The 22,220-nt window shown below is 35.9% G+C and overlaps 1 protein-coding gene across 15 annotated transcripts in view; it reads left to right on the top strand.

Moving 5' to 3' along the window:
- The window catches only part of LOC105469025 (centrosomal protein 112), a 535,394-nt gene that overhangs the window by 345,652 nt on the left and 167,522 nt on the right, over nucleotides 1-22,220 (top strand). The window contains exon 1 of one of the 15 annotated variants that reach the window (XM_011719545.2): nucleotides 68-407. The exons of the other annotated variants lie outside the window; for them this stretch is intronic. Within the exon in view, the coding sequence (XP_011717847.1) occupies nucleotides 246-407 (162 nt within the window). The 5' untranslated portion in view covers nucleotides 68-245. Of the gene's footprint in view, nucleotides 1-67; nucleotides 408-22,220 lie in introns of those variants that run through there. 15 annotated transcript variants of the gene reach the window in all.

The raw sequence follows: 22,220 nt of genomic DNA, 5'->3' as shown, positions 1-22,220 counted from the left end.
CATTAGCTGACATCAGAAACTGAGCAAAGCAGTGTGGTTGTGATGTCACTATCTCACCTCACCCCCACCTAAGAGATTGTGGTGGGGAATCTCAGAGACTCTAACCCTCTGGGCCCAAGTCGCCTTTCTATCAGGGGAGGGAGGCTGTGCTCTCACTAGCTTCTCGTTAGAAGTTCTGCTTGCCCTACAGCTTGCACTGAGGGTTCTCATCACTGCTTCTGAGATCTTAATGGGGGTCAACGAAGATGTGGGCTTCTCTGAGTTTAGACCATCCATTTGTCAAGGAAAACCAAGCCCTGAGACTGATAGAGATGAAAGAAGAGAATGGTAATGTCCCCAAGACAGAGCAGGCAGGAAGTTTGAGGCGTCTGAGGGATACAGGAAAATCTAACCTCAAAGAGAAGAAGGTAAGAACAAGACCACCTCTGTCCTCCTGACATAAGGATCTTGTTGAAAAAATAAATCTCATTGCTGACCTGACTTAGGCACTGGTAATATAAAAACAGCCCCTCCCCTCAAGGAGATGAATTTTGATGGGGCAGGGATGATGGAACAAACTGTGATCACATTGAACAGAAATAAGGGCCATCATCTAGATATGCTGGACTGCCTGCCCTGGGAAACGCAGGGAGGTGTCTGACATCTGGGGGCAACAGGCAGAATCCAGCAGAACTTTCTGGAAGGGGTAGATTGTGAGCTAATGGCATTTCCTCCCTTGCTCAAAAACTTACAAAGTGCTGTAGCCCAAGAAAAAGTGAAGTTGCCACAGCTTCCTAGTTATCTGGTCAAGGATTTGCATAATTTCATTTCCCCTCTGTACCTTTCCTTGTTTTTCTTTCTTACATATTTATTTTAATTAATTAAGTTATGATAACTATGTTTTTACTGTACAGTTCAGTGGTGTTAAGTACATTTAAATTGTTGTGCAGTGCAACCATCACCACTCTCTGTCTCCAGAATTTTTTTTTTGTAAAACTAAACCTGTGCCCACTGAGCAATTACTCCCATTTTCTCTCCCCCTATCCCATGGCAACCATCATTTACTTCCTGTCTCTATGTACTTGATGCTCTAGGGCAGGGATCCCCAGCCCCTGGGCTGCAGACCGGTACCAGTCTGTGGCCTGTTAGGAACCAGCCTGCACAGCAGGAAGTGAGCAGCAGGTGAGCTACTTCCTGATGATCTGAGGTGGAACCGTTTCATCCCAAAACCATCCTTCTACCCCCATCCCGTGGAAATGTAGTTTTCCGTGAAACCTGTGCCAAAAAGGCTGGGGACCATTGCTCTAGGGTGCCTGATATGAATGGAATCATATAGTAGTAGTTCTTTTATGACTGATTTATTTCACTTAGCATAATGTCTTCAAGTTCATCCACGTTGTAGCATGTGTCAGAATTTCCTCTTAAAAATGAGTAATATTCCATTGTATGTGTATATCCCGTTTGTTCATCTATCCGTCGGCCGATGGACAGACACTTGGGTTGCTTCCACCTTTTGACTATTATGAATAATGTTTTCGTGAACATGGGTATGTAAGTATCTGTTCTAGTTTCTGCTTTCGGTTCTTTGGGGTATAATCTCTGAAGTAGGAATTGGTCGATATGATAATTCCATTTTTAATTTTTCAAGGAACTGCCATACATTTTCCATAGCACCTACATCCTTTTACATTCCTAGCGGCAGTGCCATCATTGCCAACACTGTTTATAATAACCATTGTAATGGGTGTGAATTGATATCTTCTACCTTTCTTAACTGTCTCTCCCACCACAGATAACATTCTGTGCTGTAACCACTCCCAGACAACTCCATTTTCCATAAATAGGCTGTAAACGATCTCCCTTTGTGGCTTCACACACATTTTCCCCTCTGCCCGGAAGACTTGGTAACTCATCTTTCTTCCTCAAAGATGTCCCTGCCTTCCTCCTTTCCACACCAACTCAGAAGCAGTCAAGCTCTTTCTTGTATTCTTTTACCTTTTCATTTATTCCTCTTTTTAAGACAAATAAAACTTACATAGGTTATGTACAGTTCTGCAAGTTTTGACAAACCACCACCACATCAAGATAAAGAACAGTTCCATCCCCTCAAACATTTCTCCAGACCTTTGTCATCAGCCCCACTTCTTTTCTCATGCCCCAGCTCCTAGTAATCACTCATCTATTTTCTATGACCATAGGTTCTCCTTTTCTGGAATGTCATGTGAATATTCAGTAGCTGGCCTTTTGAGTCTGGCTTCTTTCCCTTTGCATAATACATTAGAAGTTCACCCATGTTGTTGTGTGTCACTGTAATCTGTTCCTTTTTGTTGCTTAGTAATATTCCAGTGTATGGGAGTACCAAAGCTTATCCATTCTCCAGCTGGGAAATATCTGGGTTGGTAAACATTCACATAAAGATTTTGTATGAATATACACTTTAATTTGAGTAAATAGAAATGAGATTGCTGAGCTGTATGTTAAGTATATTTTTAAATTTTATTATAAACTGCCAAACTGTTTCCCAAAGTAGCTACCTAAGTTTGCACTCCCACCAGCAGTGTGTGAGAGTTCCAGTTAGGTTGAACCCTTCATATTGTGGAGTTCATGATGTTATTTTAGTCATCCAAATACACATATCTCACCATTCATGCATTTCCCTAATGACTAATAATGTTGAGCACCTTTTCCTGTGTATATTTTGTCATCTGAGTATCTTTTTTGGTGAAGTATCTATTAAAATCTTTTTCTGATTTTTTATTGTTATTTTCTAATTATTAAATTTTGAGAGTTATTTATGTATTCTGGATTCAAGTTGTTTATAATATATGTGATTTGCCAATACTTTCTCCCAAATCAAAGAGCAGAGATTCTTAATTTTTATGAAGTCTGACTCACTAGTTTATTCTTTTATAGATCATGTTTTTGGTGTTGTGTATAAAAAATCTTTGCCTGACCTAAGGTCACAAAGCTTTTCTCCTGTTTTCTTCTAGAACTTTTATAGTTTTAGGTTTTATTTTTAGGTCTGTGGTCCATTTTGAGTAGATTTTTGTGGAGGGTGCAATGTATGGATTAAGATTCAATTGTTTCCGTATTGTTTGTTGAAAAGACTATCCTGACCAGGCGCGGTGGCTCACGCCTGTAATCCCAGCACTTTGGGAGGCCGAGGCGGGCGGATCACAAGGTCAGGAGATCGAGACCACGGTGAAACCCCGTCTCTACTAAAAATACAAAAAAATTAGCCGGGCGCGGTTGTGGGCGCCTGTAGTCCCAGCTACTCGGGAGGCTGAGGCAGGAGAATGGCGTGAACCCGGGAGGCGGAGCTTGCAGTGAGCTGAGATCCGGCCACTACACTCCAGCCTGGGCGACAGAGCGAGACTCCGTCTCAAAAAAAAAAAAAAAAAAGACTATCCTTTCTCCATTGAATTGCCTTTGCAGCTTTGTTGAAAATCATTTGACCACATATGTGTGGCCTACTTGTGGACTTTCTATTTTTCTTCCATTGATTTATATGCCTATCCTTTTCCAATACCACACTGTCTTGATTACTGTAGCTTTTATAGTCAGTCTTAGAGAGGTAGTGTAAGTTGTCCAACACTGATCTTTTTCAAGATTGTTTTGCCTATGATGGTTTCTTTGCTTTTCTTAGAATCAGCATAATGAATTCTATACAAAGTCCTACTGGGATATTTTTAAAATTTGTGTTTAATCTACATTAAGGTTGAAATCTTAATGAAATTGCATCTTCTGATCCATGACCACTGAAGATCTTACCGTTTATTTAGGTTTTCTTTAATTTCTTTCATCAGCATTTATAGGTTTCAGCATCTAGAGGTTGCACAAAGAACTTTGCTAATATATAAATATATGTTTTAATGTTGATATTGTACCATGTTACCTTTCTAAACTCATTTATTAATTCTAGTCACTTTTTTTGGTAGATTCCTTGGAATTTTTCTACATATATAATTAGCTGAATACCTGTTGCTTACTAGTTTTCCCTATGAGGGATCAATTTTAATTATGCCACATATGTCAACATATTTTATTTTTCACAGTGGTATATGTTATTAATAAACTGGTGAATTTTGGAAAATGACTCCTCAAAACAAATCTAACCTATGAAGAATCAAATGTACCAGGGAAAATACATGAGCATTTGTAATTTTTCAGTTTATAATCTGTCCTCCGTATCTGTAGGTTCTGTACTCATGGATTCAACCAACCGTGGATCAAAAATGTTTTTAAAAATATAAAAATAACAATATAACAATAACAAGTAATACAAATGTAAAAACAGTACAGTACAACAACCACTTACATAGGATTTACATTGTGTTAGGTATTAAAAATAATCTAGAGATGTTTTATAGTATATGGGAGAACGTTCACAGTTACATGCAAATACTCTGCCATTTTGTTTAAGAGAGCTGAATATCTTTGGATTTTGGTATCATGGGAGTCCTGGAACCAATCCCCTGTGGATACCTAAGGAAGACTGTACTTTGTTGTGTCCTATGCCATACATCTGATTTTTTAAAAAATAACAACAATATAAACTAAACTATATAAACAACAATATAAACAACATATAAACAACTATATAAACAATATAAACAACTATATAAACAATATAAACAACTATATAAACAACAATATAAACTAAACTATAAACTAAACTAAACTATTCCAAAATATGGAATAGAAAAAGTGATCTATGTTTTTAAATGCCTATTTTTAAGATACAAATTATTCTTCATCTTAACTTGCTGTAGTAATCATTCTTTTTAAAAATAAAATGATATAGAAATATTTTAAAGTAGTATTGTATATGCATGTATTCTAAATATTCCATTGAATTGGGAATTTTGAGTACTTAAATATTTTTACAATTTTGCAAATCATTTCTTCTTCAATATCAGACCAAAATATATTTTTCCCTGCACATATTTTTAAAAATGGTTTTAAAAAAAGCTTTTTACAGCATTGCTTGTGATATCTTCTTAATGAATTAGTGACCTTTTAAAAGTTTTTTTAAAGAAACAATATTAGGCATAATGGTGCCTAATATTATGGTGGCTTACTCCTGTAATCCCAGCACTTTGGGAGGCTGAGGTTGGGTGGATCACCTGAAGTCAGGAGTTCGAGACCAGCCTGGCCAACATGGCAAAACCCCATCTCTACTAAAAATAGAAAATTAGCCGGGTGTGGTAGCATGCGCCTGTAATCCAGCTACTCAGGAGGCTAAGGGAGGAGAATAGCTTGAACCTGGGAAACAGAGGTTGTGGTGAGCCGAGATCGTGCCACTGCATTCCAGCCTGGGTGACAGAGCAAGACTCTGTCTCAGGAAAAAAAAAAAAAAAAAAAAAAAAATATATATATATATATATATATATATATATATGAATTGGAATCCCTAATTGTGTAGAAAATCCCTTTAAGTTCCACACATTGTATTCCCCTTAAACATATTTTATTTCCTGTAATTGGTTGGTTACCTCAGTAGAGTATATTTTGAACTTTATATTCTACATATATGTATATATATATATACACATAGTATAATATAAACAAGCCTGAAATAGATGCCAAAAAGAGTTACTAGTACACAAACACATTCATATTTCCACAATTTAGAGTACACTAATCAATTTCAGTAATTGCATAGCCTGTATCACTGCACTTATGGCTAAACACTGGTTACCCAGCCAGGTGTAGAGCATTGTACAACATTTTTTGGGTTTTTTCAGAATGTATTACAAATTATTATTTTAAAAAAGAGCTACATTTTAAGTGTGTGCAGATGTGAATTTTGGCTTACAGAACTGTTTTTAATATTCATCTATGGTATTTTCTTGGCAAAAAAAATGGACATTTGTTCCCATTGCATGACTTTAACAGATCAGTAGACATCCTAGGAATACTCTAAGGAAGCAACCCCGGGTCATGGAAAATATCTCATCAAACATTGGTATCTTTGAATCTTATTTGTGACAATTGCTTATGTTATTGTACATTTCATATTAATATTGAATGCGGAATTCTAACAGTTTTCAATGAGCTTCTAAGGATTTGTAATTTAGGCCTATATATCTATAAATTGTTGTAATTATATTAGGGATTCTGGTGTTTATTCAACCCCAACTACCTTATTAAATTGAAGGAAGTATCATACATTTTACAATTTAGAGACTTCCTGGGAATAAGAAATTATCAGAATTGCCATACTTAGATTATAACTAATGGCCCATTCAGTCCTGTATTTGATATCTAATTTCACAGAAAGGCTGTAAAATGGATGATGTGAACTTACAAATCTCTAGTTTCCTTAAATAATTTATGAGTGAATGAGTCAACCTATATTTAACAAGCATTTACTGTATATTTAGGTCAGTGCTGGGGAAAATCACGAAAAGACATTGTCACTGCATTTTGGGGGCTTTTCTTATTGCGGCGACAATGAGAAATACAAGTAAAAAAGGAACTAGAAGACTATCTAATCATGCATGGTAAACTTCTACTTTAGGGTACAATGCTGGGAAATCTGAGAAGGTCTGTAGGAATCGGGATATTTTATGGAAGAGAGACAATATTTGAATTGGCACTAGATATGAAGAATTTTCTGAGGCAGTCAAAGGGGATAACATGAGGAAGCTATGAGCTTAGGAAAAATCGGAAGAATGTCAGACAGTAATTGTTTATGAAAATCCCACTTATTTTAAAAAGATTGAAGATGCTTTTTTAACTTTTTTGTTTTTAAACTTTTATTTACACTTACTAAAATGTTATAAAAATAGTACAGGGAATTGCCATATGTCCTTCACCCAGCTTCCCCTAATGTTAACATCTTATTTATCTATAGTACAATTGCCAAAACCAGGAAATTAACAGTGGCACAATCTATGAAATAACTATAAATCTTATTTTAATTTCACTAGCTTTTCCATTAAAGTCCTTTCTTGTTGTTGTTCTAGGACCCAATGCAGGATCTCACAGTGCATTTAGTTGTATATCTCTTTATTCTCCTTCAATCACCTCCCCTGTCTTTCCTTATCTTTCATTACTTTGATGCTTTTGAAGTGTACTAGCTGCTATTTATTTTGTACAATGTTTCTCACTTTGTTTATGATTAGATTGAGGTTATGCATTTCTGGCAAGAATAATACAGAAGTGCTATTGTGCCTTTCTCAGATGCATTATATCAAAGGACGCATGGTATCAAAATATCTTGTTATTGGTGATGCAAACATTGATCACTTTTTAAAGATGGTATCTGCCGGGTTTCTGTGCTGTAAAATTAATCGTTTTCCATTTCTAAGATGAAAATATCTTGCGAGACATACTTTGAGACTATGCACATATTCTTAGACTTTTGTTCACTAATTTTGTCTGAACCACTGGTGAATCTTACCTGAAATAATTATCTGTTCTTTTACTCACAGTTACTTTGAAGTTGTATTGTTTTTCTAGCTTTAAGTTATGCTGAGGGTGTGGGGTTTTGTTTTGTTTTTATTTTTACTGTTTCATATCATTAGGAGAGAAAATATTGGAAGCTCAAGGTCGCTTTTAAAATGCAAGATTCTTTTAAAGTAAGGAATCACATCTAACAGAAAATAAAAGAAAAAATAAGGTGAGGCTAGTGGTAGTGCTCATGAAAACACAACGCACTCTGAGCATTGGATAACTTCTGCTGAAGGACCTATATTTGACTCCACATTTTTCAGTAGCAAATGTCAATTTAAAAAGCATCACAATTAAAACAAGATTCAGTGCAATAAACTTTTAAAAGTCATCATCTCAAAAATTATTGGATTGAAATCTTTAGAGAAAAAATTACAAGAGATTCTCAACAAGAGGACAAGTGTAATATGGTTAATTAACATCTTCAGCAACATCCTCAGGGAACATATTTTTTTTCCTTAGAATGGAGGTGTAATAGGTATTATTTTGATTTTAACTTTTCTAAAAATAGAGTGACTATTAGTGTGAGACATAATGTATTAAAAGTCAGTCTTAACTCCAGAAGTTCTTTAAGAAGTCACGAACTGTATTGTTTCGTGAAATCATTTTATGATTAAACAAATTAATGAGCAGATAGTATTTACTTGAACAAAAATTAAATTCCTGCTATTTGAATGCTACTGTGCTAAATAACCAAAACCCTGTTATAGAAGTATTTTTTTCTGAAGTAGAAATCATTTAGTTTCAGACCATCTAAGGGGGATTGAATGGGGGATGTCCCCAAATAACCTTATTACAAGATAGTCTTATAATAGTAACCTTGAGGAGAAAGTTATAATAAAATTGAGACTTGCCAAGCATTTGCCTTATTTGTTTAATTTTTGAAAGACTTTGGCTTCAGGTTTTGCTTCTGATGATCATTCACTGGAACTGAATCCTGAGGCAGGATGGTGGGGGAGTAGTAAGGAAGGGGATGAGAGATTATTTGCTGATTATGCTATCTTTTGCTAGTTTTCTATTTCTAAAGAGCTAAACATGTTTAAGATTTTGGTAACTTAAAATATGTGACTTTTAGTATTCTGCAACGAGGGCTTTGTTATTTTAACAAAAAGTTTTTAAAAACCCTTTTCATGATAGATAAGTGGCTGCCTACCTGAGGAATGCAAAGTAAATATATTTGTATATTTAGAACCACTTCAAGTGAAAGAAAAATGTTTAATTACTTCCTTCACTGAATATCACATTGCTCTCTGACCCTCTGGGTTACTTTGTAAATTGCTACAAGACCAGTTTAGTTCAGTTAAACTTCATGTTCAAGTTTAGCATTTATGGAGTAATGACGGTGTAAACGAGGCAGCGTGTTAAGTGTTGACAGTACAAAGAAGAAAAGGCGTCATCACTGATCAGGACCTAAAGGATGAAAATATATTTTAACATAGGTTTGTAAAAAAAATACAAATTAGTTTATTTCACATAAAATATAGCTAAGAATAAAATAGCCCCAACATAGTAGTTCAAATCAGATAAAAAGCTTACCCAGGGTAAGCAAATTACATTTGTCAGGCTCTGTAGAATTTCCATGTTATCTGCATTTACTAGGTTATAAGCTGAAAATAAAATACTATAAAAGTTTCCAGAGTAGTGTTTCAGCATGATTTTTAACTGCTCTGTACCATCTTTTTAAAATATGCCTCATATAGCCAAGCACTTTGATAAAAAATCCAGATGTTGGAACTGGTTTATTTTTGAAATACCCTGTGAGATCTAATGAATAGAGCCAAAACAAAATTTGTGCAATTTTTATAAACCTAATCGTTACTGTTCAAGAAGCTAGAAGTAAATAGCACAGTTTTTGGAAGACAATTTTTGGAGAAATCAGATTTTTAAAAACCACGGGAACAGGAACTTGCATGAACATGAAGGGAATGTGATCTTTGCTTTGATCTGATCTTGCAAGAAAGAAAGAAGAAAGTTATTTAGGAAACAATTTTGTAATCTTTCTCCATTAAATAGCTATTGGTTGTTTCAGTCTCATATTTTAGCCCCTGTTTTGAAATGTTTTTAACTAGACAATATTTTGATTTTGTTCTCATAACCTAATTGGTTTAATTAACCTCTAAATTAAATGAAGAACATTAGTCAATATGCTGAATATCTATGTTAAATAATAAGTAGCAGTCTCCTTATACCTGGGTTTTCAAAATAGCCCTTAATATTATACTTCATTTAAAATTAATTTTGAATAATATATACCTATATAAATCATCACGTATATTGTTTGTTCATACACAAAATATTTTTAAGTGAGGCAGGAAAAAACAAACGTATGTAACATTTTAGTTTTTGCTTTCACAAATACTTATTTGGCAATCTCTGTATGAAAGTAACTTCTAGCATTTACTGGAAGAAAGAATTATAAGCAACTGCCTCCACAATGTTTTTATGGAATTAGTTTAGGAATAATGAATAAACAAGTGCATTTTATACCAGATGACTTCACCAGTGAATTCTACCATACATTTAAGAAAGAAATAATGCCATTTCAACACAAACTGTTTCAGAAAATAAAAGAGAAACATTTTCCAACTCACCTTATGAACTTAACATTATCCTGATAACAAAACTAAACATTAATATTACAAGAGAAAAAGAACCACAGACTACAGACACACACACAAAAATCCCTTAACAAAATATTAGCCAATCAAATCCATCAATATATAAAAAAGATAGCACATCAAGGTCAAGTGGGATTTATCTCAGGAATGCAGAGTTGATTCAAAAATTTTTTTAAAAATCAATGTAATTCACTATATTAAGGCTAAAATGAAAAATCATATTATATCAGTAGATGCAGAAAAAGCGTTAAAAGTTTAACACCTATTCAAAGAGCCAATAAAGGACAGAGGGCATAAGAATGATACAAAGGACTTTGGGGACTCAGAAGAAAAAGGTGGGAAGGGGGTGGGGGATGAAAGACTATAAATTGGGTGCAGTGTGTACTGCTCAGGTGATGGGGGCACCAGAATCTCACAAATCACCACTGAAGAACTTACTCATGTGACCAGACACCACCTGTTCCCCAATAACCTATGGAAATAAAAAATTAAAAAAGTTTTTAAAAAACAACTTAGACTGTAGTGATGGTTGTACAACTTTGTGAGTATGACCAAACTACTGAATTGGACATTTTAATGGGTGATTTTTATGGTATGTGATTTATATTTCAACAAAAATGTTTTTTTAAAACTTTTTAAAAAAGAACAGATGCCAGAAAAAGTAAAACCAACAGCTAAAATCTTACTTAATGATGACAGACCATATTATTTTCCCAAGATTGGTAACAAGGAAAAGACATCCACTGTTACCACTTCTATTCACTTTATACTGGAGGTCCTAGCAAGTGCAACAAGGCAAGAAAAAGAAATGAAAGACATACAAATCAGAAAGGAAGAAGTAAAACTGTCTCTATTTGCAGACATGTCATCTACATGAGATAAAAGGAATCTGCAAAAATACAAAACTACAAGAACCAATAACTAAAGTTAGCAAGGTCACAGTGTACCAAGTCAATATGCAAAATCAGTTATATTTTTATGTACTTGCAATGAATGGTTAGAAATTGAATTTTTTAAAATCAGCCATTTACAACATCATCACAAATAAGAAATACTTGTTTAACAGGATATATCCAAGATCTCTATGCTGACAACTCAACTCTTGTGGCATAAAGTAAAGATGTAATTAAATGGAGTGAAACACCAAGTTTGTGGGCAGGAAGACTCAACCTTGTTAGAATGTCATTTCTCCCAGATTGATCCTTAGATCAAGTGCAGTCCTCATCAAAACCTGAGCAGTCTTCTTGTTGAATGTTACAAGCTGTCTCTAAATTTCATTAGAGCATTGTCAAATCAATTTTGAAAAAGAACAGAGTTGGGGAAATTACACCTCCTGATTTCATGACTAACCATAAAGCTATAGGAATCAAGAGAATGTGGTATTGGTGTAAAGATTACCATATCAACCAATGGAACAAAATAAAGAGTCTTGAAATATACCTACACATTTATAATCAATTATTTTTTGACAAAAACATGCCAAGATAATGAATGGGGGAAAGATAGTATTTCCACAAATAGTTCTGAACAATTGGGTATTCACATGGAGACAAAGAAGACCTCAACTTTGACCTCACAGTTACAAAGAAGTTAACTTGAAATTAATTGTAGACCTCCACATAAATGCGGCAAGTATAAAACCCTTGGAAGAAACATAGGACACCTTAGTGATGTTGGTTTAGGCAAACATTTCTTCAATTGGACTCAGAAATTATGAACCATGGAAGAAAAAATTGATAAATGACGCCATCAGAAATAAAACTTTTGCTCTTCAGAAGACACTCTTAAGAAAATAAAAAGACAAACCAGTCTTGAAGAAAATGTTTGCAAAATATGTACCTGATAAGGTATTTTTATACAGCATATATAAATAACTCAATAAGAAGAAAACATACTTTTAAAAATCAGAAAATGATGTAATAGGCTCTTTACGGCAGAAGATAGGCTGTGGTAACTGAAATTTTAACTGTATTGGTGGGGCACTGAGTTTGTTTAAACCATGAAAACTGAAATTTGTGCCAATTGGAACTGGCTTCATTTAACAAACGTAATCACACAACTACTTTCAAAGTTTATTAATTTTATAGGTTTGCAATTCCTCTGAGTGTTTGACAGGGGACACATCCTGTGTTATCTTTGGGGAGAGCACCACTCTGTGTTGGACATCCAGTATTAAACACTCCTTGCCTTAATTATCCTTACTAATAATACAAATGGCCAACATTTATTGCACCAAGTGTCAAGCATTGTTGTAAAGGTTTATTTTATTGTCTCCTCACTACATCTCTATAAATTAAGTGCTTTTATTCTTTTGTGGATGCTTAAATCGTTTAAATAATTTGGAGAGACAAGATTCAAACACAGTTTGACACCAGAACCTGTGCTTTTAACCACTCACTCCATTATCCACATGGTAACAATATGCCTGATGACTGTGTTGAAAAGGGAAATATAGAAAGCTATGAGAGCATACAGAGCAGACAGCTTGGTTGGGGGACCAAGAAAGGGCTTCCCTGAGGAACTAATGCATACGCTCCTTCTTTGGTAAGAATGAATGTTAGACACACATTCCACAAGAGATGTGAGTTCTAGCAAAGCCCCTGTCAATAACTAGTTAAGCCACCTTAGACAAGTAACCTCTCTGAACAGATTCTGCTCTTATCTTACGTGGGTACTATCTTTTTAAGCTTTTACTTTTCATGTCTTCTCATCTTTTCTGTTATGAGAAAAAGGCACCTGTAGAGAATACAGGTATTTATTATCTGAGTTCAACTATGTTTGCAAATTCTTACTTTGTTTACTACCCTCTCTTCTAATTTTCACTCCCAACAGATTGATCAGGAAATACAAGATTTTAAAATAGAATTGTTTGTGTTAAACGTTGACATTGTCAACATCATGAAAAAAAAAAATGAACGATCTTCTCTGTATTTTTTAAAGTCAGACAACACAGATCCTCAATTCCACACTTCCTTGTGCTCAAATAAATTCCTGAAGATAATTGGTGTAAGTTAAACAATAAGCAACATACAGGTGTATTGGCCTAATGGAAGAAGATGCTGCTTGTGTGCCTTCCATGTGTCAAGCACTTTCAGGTACCTTATCTACTTTAATTCTCCCAACTCATCAAAGTAATTATTGCCTTAGAATTGTAGGAGGTACTGAGGCTCAGAGGAATTACACAACTGGCTCAGAGTTACACAGCTACAACTTGCAGAACCAAGATTCTAGTGTGTCTTTCCCCAACACCTATGTCAGGAATGTTGACTTCTCATGCTATTTCCAAGCAAATCCAATTGTCTGTTGGCTCAGACAGGTGACCATGAGCAAAAGATAGAAGCAGCTCCTGTTTCACAAGATCATTGGTTTGATGAACCAATTCATGCCTGTTGCCACATCCTGTTGCAAGGCTCTGATTGGGTTCCTAACTCCTCATTGTCCACACCTTTTGTTCACAAGTCCCCTTCCCTGTTTCTTGTTTCTACATTGATGAGTTTCTTTGAGTATTTGGTACTTGACTGATCTTTCAGCTCTTATTTGATCACTTTGGACTTGGTCTTAGATCCATTTGACTTAAGGAATCCTCTCAGTATGCCTTTTCTCAAAGAATTATTGGTCCTTGTCCCTGGAGAGATACCAGACCTTTTCTTGGTGTTTCTGTATAGGATGACCAGAAGTGTAATCTTCCCATCATGCCCTGCTAGTCACCTGGATTCAGAGGAAATACTCACTCATGCATGTATTATCTTATTATTTGAAATAATGTTATATTCTAGATTGTTTCTCTGTGCTTTAATTTGCACTATAGATTTTTACTTCTGTATGAATATTTTTCCGCTCAATAATGGCTTTGGAAAAGCAATGTTTGCTTTTGTTTTCAATCCTAGAAATGTTGAAAACAAGCTTTTATTCTATATAAACTCCAAAGTGTATACATTTTAAACATGTTACTTCTTTTTTTAAATTTCGCATTGTCATCTGTAGAAATTTCTGTCAGTTTAAACAGTAATGCTTGAAAGTCACTTTGACTTTTCAAGCTGCCAGATTGCCTTATCATCGTCTTTGAGAGATTAGGGATGCTTGTTTAGAAGGTTGCCTTTTGTCTAAATAAAACTGAAGTTTTGTTGTTCCATTGTAATATTTCATTTTAATCTGGTTGTTTTCTTGCGGAGATAATATATAACAGGATCCAAAAATAGTTCAATAAAAGCCTTCAATTATAAATGGGCTGACTTGTTGGATTGCTTCAGGTGCCCTTGTCAGCTGCTTCAGACTGCAGATTTTGATAAATGTGGAAAAATTTTCTCGGAGCTCTTAGGGTCTGTTTTGGAGCAATGAGGTATAAGCCAATTCTATTCCTTTCTTAACTGAATCATCTACGAGGAGGAAAGGGCCATTTTCTTCCCCATGTAAATATCCTGGAGAACAGAGAAAATGAAAATCAAGGGAAAGTAAGATACTTTTCAGCAATAGAAACTTCTTTCAATGGCCAGGTGCAGTGGTTCACATAATCCCAGCACTTTGGGAGGCCGAGGAGGGCGGATCACGAGGTCAGGAGATTGAGACCATCCTGGCTAACATGGTGAGACCCTGTCTCCACTAAAAATACAAAATATTAGCCGGGCGTGGTGGCGGGCGCCTGTAGTCCCAGCTACTCGGCAGGCTGAGGCAGGAGAATGGCGTGAACCTGGGAGGCAGAGCTTGCAGTGAGCCGAGATCGCACCACTGCACTCCAGCCTGGGCGACAGAGGAGCCTGCATCTCAAAAAAAATTCTTTTAATACATATGATTAGGATTGGAAAGCAGCAATGACAGAAAATTATGTATTAATTATGGAAAGAAAAAGAGAATACACGTATTTTAGTAGTAAAATACCACTTCAATTTAGAGTTGTAAACCAAAAATGAGGCATTCTGTTACTACAGAAAAGCAAGGCTCTTTAGTTTTCAGTTTTAAATAGGAGATTTATAAAGTTAAGAAAAGCAATATTTCAAGAAATTTTCATTGAAATAACAGTTTGCTTGTAAAAATTTAGATATTGCTTCACACTGTCTCATTCACAGTGCTTGACTTTAATGGCTATAACTTGTATGTGATAAAACTAGCACAGGAAGAAGAAAGCATGTCCTACCCTAAGTCATAATTGCTCATAGCCAAGATGACATTGGATGGATTAGCCCATGAATGAGAATTATTACAACTCATTGGCCTCTCGGTTTCTTGAGCTCATCAGTTCTCCTCCTCAGCCACCTGTTCATGGTATGACTAGCATCTTTAACAATTCCAGTAACTGTACCACCTTGAACATTTTGATTTCTGGCATTCCATTCTCTCTGCCCTCCCCAACGCCCACGTTTCTAACTCAGTTAGGTTAGCATCCTCACACCAGCAGTTTTTTGCCTTGTGGGACTTACAATCGATTAACATCATTTTCCCCCTCCATTAACTCCTTCATGTTTTCACTTCTCAGCTTAGATTTCATGGTCCATCAGAGTAACCAACCCTGGCTAAACCAAAACTCATGTACCCTACTACAGTATCTAAACACTTGACCATGGTTCAAGAGAAGAGACACTTATCCTCCCTTGAACTTAAGGCCAAAAGCTAGAGTGGAGCCCTCAGCACTGCAATGTGAATTCATTTTCCCACTAAGAAAATTTAATCTCCGTCTTTTCTTCTCAAACCTCCAGCACTTGCCTTTTCATTTCTATTCTGAGATGGCAACCTCAATTTCACTGGAAAAGTGGAGGCAAACAGAAGAGAACCACTTTATCTGCCCATCCCAAATCTACTCTGCAATTGCATCTATATCCATGTTCCACCTTCCCTCCTTTAGGATAGGTGGATTTCTTCCTTATGGAAATGTGTACCTCTGTCTAAGGCCTTCACTAGTGCACTACACTCCTCATCCTTATTCAAGGGTTTTTCTCCTACAATTATGCACCATTTCTCTTACATCAACATTTTTCTCTCTGATACATTATTTCCAAAATATGAAAATATGAAATAATATGTTAAAGAATTCTTTCATCACCTATGCCAAATTATTCTAAGTTATACTGTGGTAACAAATTGACCCCCACATCTCAGTGGCTTCACTCAGCAAAGATTTGTTAAGTGAAACCATAAGAAAGTGCTGTTTTTATGGATCTAAACTGGTTAGTTATCAATAATTTAATGTGATTAATACTTTTCCAGATTGTAAGTTCGATGTTGGTTGATAGAGAGATTCCATTATCTTGAACACTGCTGGTCACTGATGGCTAGAGAAGACAGGATATGAAGAGCTCACACCCAATTCTTTGTACTTTGGCCCAGAAATGACCCATTATTCCTATCATAGCCCATTAGCCAGAACTAGACAAAGGGCTCCACCTACCTGCAAGGGGCTAGGAAATGTGTGTGAGGAAGGGGAGATGCAATAGGGAGGGGGGTGTATATTCAGCTACCAGTAAATGCTCTGTTGTAATCCAAATCTCACTTCAATCCCTGTACCACGTCTTTATCTTTGTAACCAGAGTCTTCAAAAGGTCTTTCTATTAATACTTAATTATTCTACTGCCTTATATTCTCTTCTTTCTTTTATCCATGGCAATGAGGCTCTTAGCCACTTCAATATGTTGAAACATTTGTCCAATCAACAAGTGATCTCTGCACTAAATGCAGTGCTCAGTCTTTAGTCGTCATCACAGTTGACTTCTCAGAAGTTTTGACACCATTGATTACTCCTTCTCTGCTAGGTTTTAATCACATTATCAGTTAGGAAGAACATCATGATCTCCAGGAATTTCTCCTAATTGGCTAGCTGCCCCTATTCCATCTCCATTAGTAGCACCACCTTATCTTCCCTCCCCACTTCCTTTACTCAGTCCCTAACTCGTCTTGTTCAGTCCCACTGCTTTAAATGCCATCTATATGCTGATGACTTCCAGTTTGTATCTCTAGCCCTAGTCTCTTTCTGAAGTTCCAGGCTGGTATTCAACCTTTTCCTAAAGACCTTCCTTGAAATTCTAATAGATGTCTGGCACTTAATATTTCTGAAACAGAGCTCTTGATTCTTCCCCAATATTCTTCATATCAGCAACTAGTACTGAGTCATCCTTGATGCATTTCTTTCTTTCACACCTACATTCTTCCTATCAAAAAGTCCTGCTGCTTCAAATATATCTTACATCAAACCACTTCCCATCACTTCTGTCATTACCACCCAAGTCTAAAATAAATCTAAATTGACTCTTCACTGGACTGTTGCAGTAACTCCCAGCTGGTCTTCCTATTTTCACAACTACTTCTTCCAACAGTTCATTTGTACAACAATCAGATCTGTTGGAAAATAAGTGAGATTATATAATTCCATGCTCAAAACCCTCTAATGGCCTCTCATCACTACTGAAACAAAATGGAAATCTCTCCCCTGCCCATCTCTTCAACTTATCCCCTGCTCCTCTCCCCCTCAGTTACATGGATCCAGCATGTGGTTTTCTTGCCATTTATAAGTATTTCAAGCTTGTTCCTACCTAAGGCCTTTAAACTTATTTTTTCTTTTTGTCTGGATTTCCCCCTCAGACCTTATCTTAGTCCATTATGTGCTACTTTAACAGAATACCACTGAGTAATTTGTAAGGAATAGAAGTTCCTTGGGCTCATGGTTCTGGAGGATGGGAAGTCCAAGATCAAGGTGCTACAGCTGGTAAGGGCCTTCTTGCTGTGTCATAACATGGCAGAAGGCACATGGTGAGAGAGAACAAGAGAAGGCCAAACTCACTTTTGTATCAAACCCACTCCTGCAATGATGACATTAATCTATTCATGATTGCATTCATTCATTTTTATACTGCTATAAAGAGCTACCTGAGACTGGGTAATTTATGAAGAAAAGGAGTTTAATTGATACAGGGTGGCATGTCCCCAGGCTGCACAGAGCAGAGGGGCCCATGAAACCATTTTTCCCTCCTAGTCCTCCAGGTCTGTGGTGGGAGGGACTGCCACGAAGGTCTCTAACATGCCCTGAAGACATTTTCCCCATTGTCTTGGCTATTAACATTTGGCTCCTCTATGCAAAAATCTATAACCTACTTAAATCTCTCCCCAGAAAATGGGTTTTTCTTTTCTACCACATGATCAGGCTGCAAATTTTCCAAATTTGTATGCTTTGCTTCCCATTTAAATATAAGTTACAATTTCAGAACATCTCTTTGTTGATGCATATGAACATACACTTTTAGAAGCAGCCAGTCACATCCTGAATGCTTTGCTGCTTAGAAATTTCTTCCACCTGATACCCTAAATCATTTCCCTAGAGTTAAAGTTTTAGAGATCTCTAGAGCAGGGGCAAAATGCAGCCAGTCTCTTTGCTAAAGCATAGCAAGAGTGACTTTTACTCCAGTTCCCAATAAGTTCTTTATCTCCATCTGAGACCACTTCAGCCTGGACCTCATTGTTCACATCACTGTCACCATTTTGATCAAACCATTTAACAAGTCTCTATGAGGTTCCAAATGTTACCACATCTTCCTGTCTTCTTTTGAGCCCTCCAAACTGTTCCAACCTCTGCTCATTAGCCAGTTCCAAAGTCAATTCCACATTTTCAGGTATCTTTATAGCAGTGCCCAAATCCTAGTACCAATTTTCTGTATTAGTCCATTTTCACACTGCTCTAAAGAACTGAGAACTGAGTAGTTTATGAAGAAAGGAGATTTAATTGACTCACAGTTCTGCAGGCTTAACAGGAGGCATGACGGGGAGGCTTCAGGAAACTTACAATCATGGCAGAAGGTGAAAGGGAAACAAGACATATCTTCCCATGGTGGAACAGGAGAGAGAGAGAAGGGGGAAGTGCCACACATTTTTAAACCATCAGATCTCATGAAAACTCACTCACTATCACGAGAACAGCAAGGGGGAAGTCTGCCCCCATGATTCAGTCACCTCCCACCAGGGCCCTCCCCCAATAGGTGGGGATTACAATTTGAGATGAGATTTGGGTGGGGACACAGAGCCAAACCATATTAATGATGGCAGAGCCCTCATGATCTAATCATCCCTTACAGTTCCCACTTCTTAACACAGTTACATTGAGGATTAACTTTCCAACATATGAACATTGTAGGACACATTCAAATCGTACTGGATCTTGTGTCTTCCAATGACCACCTACTCTCCACCCAAATGTTAGAATATCCCCCATCACTTTCTATTATTGTACACTACCTTTTTTCTCTTCACTACTTCTCAATTCTTACGATTTATTGTTACCGTTTTTGTTATTATTATTAGTTTACTTGTTTATTATTCATGCTTGTTTCCCTAGGCACATGCCTGGCATGTTTTAGGCACCAGTACAAGTGTATTGAATAGATAGATGGATGAATCTTTAAAGTTTTTCCAACTGTAGCACCCTAATTGAGACTGAAAAGATTCTGTCAAGAATAATTCTTGGGTCTTGATTTCACCAAACAGTAATATTGACACAGATACTTCTAACCCTCTGGAAACAGAATAGGACAAAATAATATTTTTTTCTGTTTTTGTGTCAAATACTATTTGAATGTATCCATAATGCAGCTTAAAATTCTGAAAATAATAAAGAACTGGTAAACATTTGAAACAGGAAAACTAAAGTGATAAAGAGAATGAAACTGTTTCCATATGAAGTTTTTTTAGAGTTTTGATTTTAGGCAGAACATTGAGCGATTCTATGGCGAAATTTGCTAAATCCATGGATAGGTTAATTCAGATTATTGTTTCAACAAAGCACTGTTTAGAAGAGTTTTAAAGAGATTGTTTCAAGCCAAATAAAAGGAAGTACAGGAATACCTCATTTATCAGATATTGTCCAGGAATAAAATGTTCCGTAAGTCAGTTTCCAAAAAACTAAAATGTAATCTCAATACATGTGCCAAAACTTACCATTTTGAAGGATATTTTTCTAGCACGCTCTACTTACTCCTCTACTCTTTTAAACAAAAAATGCTAAAGACATCAACTCAGAGTCATCACTGAGAATGTTTTGATACCACATAAAAGATTCCCTACAGTAAAATCTACCATACATTGTTATCCCAGTTTTCTCTCCTTTTTCTAGTTCTTCCATCTCCTCCCTTTTCTTTCAGTTGCTACTTTATGCTTTTGGCAGATGCTTTTAATTTGTCGACTGAGTTTATACACCAAGTAGCATGAACAAGGGCCTAAGGGCAGCTCCTAATTAATATACACCATTGCCACTGGAACTCTGATCCCTGGGCAAGGGAAGTATTATGGTAGTCATGGAAATAGTAAAATAACACAAAACGCGTGAAAATGATGATGTTAATGAGGACATTTATGACTCTTCCTGCCACTATAAAGATTACTTGTAGGCCAGGTATGGTGGCTACTGCCTGTAATCCCAGCACTTTGGGAGTCAGAGTGTCCGGGTCACTTGAGCCCAGGAGTCCGAGACCAGCCTGGTCAAAACGGCAAAATCCCATCTTTACTAAAAATACAAAAATTAGTCACATGTGGTGGTGTGCACCTGTACTACGGTCTGCTCTGGAGACTGAGGTGGGAGGATTGCTTGAACCCGGGAGGAGGAGGCTGAGACACCACTGCACTCCAGCCCAGGTGACACAGTAAGACCCTGTCTCAAAAAAAACAAATTAATTGTACAGGGTTTGTCCTTTGCTAGATGGACTGTGGCCCTCACCTAACATGGTGATATTTAACATTGTTAATATCATACTGAGGATATGATTCATGTTTAGAATGACCACAGCTTCCAGTTTCAATGCTTGTTTTTCAGTATAGTTCTTAACATTACATTTATTCTCAAAATTTGTCTAGTTTTGGGCAATAAATTTTATATTTACCTTCTATATGATGCCTTTTAAAAAATTCACAGAGCAGTAATTCTTTCATTCAGTCTCTTATTCTGCCCAGACTGCAGCAGACTGGAATTAGAAATTAAAACTCAGAGAAGATACTTTTTAAATGATGTCATCAGAAACACACTTAATGGAAATTATGATTAATATATTAAGCAAAATGAAATGTCGATTAAGGAAATTTTTCCTAATATCTCCTCTAGGAGAAATTTTGCGTTGATATAGGGTTCCTGACATAACGTGTTGAGTGAATAATTAGATGTATTCATCTACATTTGAAATGGAAAAATGACTGAAATTTGTTCTTTTGAAAAGAGCTTTATAGATATAGAATACAAAACAGTGTTATGAGCATAAATTGCTCATCTAATTTTAATAAGAAATTTTCTTTTGTATTTGTGAATCAAAATACAAAGTTTCTTTTGTGTTTATTTAGATTAACATGTCTTTTCGCTTAGGGAAACCAGACGAAACACATTTTTAGAAATTATAAGTAATTAATCCCAACTCTTTTTTAAAACATGCTGAGAGGTTATTGAAAGGTAGAAAATTCTTCTGGATAAGGCTTCATTTAATGTTGTTTCTTTTATCTCTGTTAAGTAAGCATCTGTTCTAAAGAAACAAGATATTAACAGCTATTAGCTTGAGATTAAACATGTGTTATACACACACAGTGGATTTCTCTACATCTAGGATATATTGAATAGTCCATCATTATAAACTGTTTTTAAGTTTATTAAATTTTGCTGTGTAAAAAATAAGAATTAACAGAAATGCTCATGATTCATAAAAATACTCTTTGACTAGAAAACTACAAAAACACAGTAAGACATTTAATTTAGCAAAAGTTTGCCTAAGAGCAGTCAGTGCATGAACATGATGCACTTAGATATTATAGTACTAGAAACTTCTAATGTGGATGATCCAGAGATTATCTTCATGAAATTATCTATTGGGAGGGAGTAAAAAACAGGGGTTTTACCTTTTCAGATGGCATATGGTACTTGATTAAATAGTGTAGTAATTTATATTTTGAGAAAATAATGCAACACCTAAGGTATTTGGAGAAAGGACTTCCTTGCTAGATGTATGTTCATTTTATATCCTCATTAATTATGTCTTGAAACTTTTTGATATAAATATGAGATACTTTTAAGCACATCTTTAAAACTATTTTCCACTTTAAAATGATTCATGCCAGAGAAATGAAAGGGGGATATTGATATATCTCTACTCTAATCTTCATTTCTTCCTTTATTGTTTTAGCTATCTAACATTGTATAACAAAATCACGACAGAATGT

This window comes from Macaca nemestrina, chromosome 17 (assembly GCF_043159975.1).
Source record: "Macaca nemestrina isolate mMacNem1 chromosome 17, mMacNem.hap1, whole genome shotgun sequence".
Lineage (NCBI taxonomy): Eukaryota > Metazoa > Chordata > Mammalia > Primates > Cercopithecidae > Macaca > Macaca nemestrina.
This window is presented reverse-complemented; position numbering and strand designations above follow the sequence as displayed.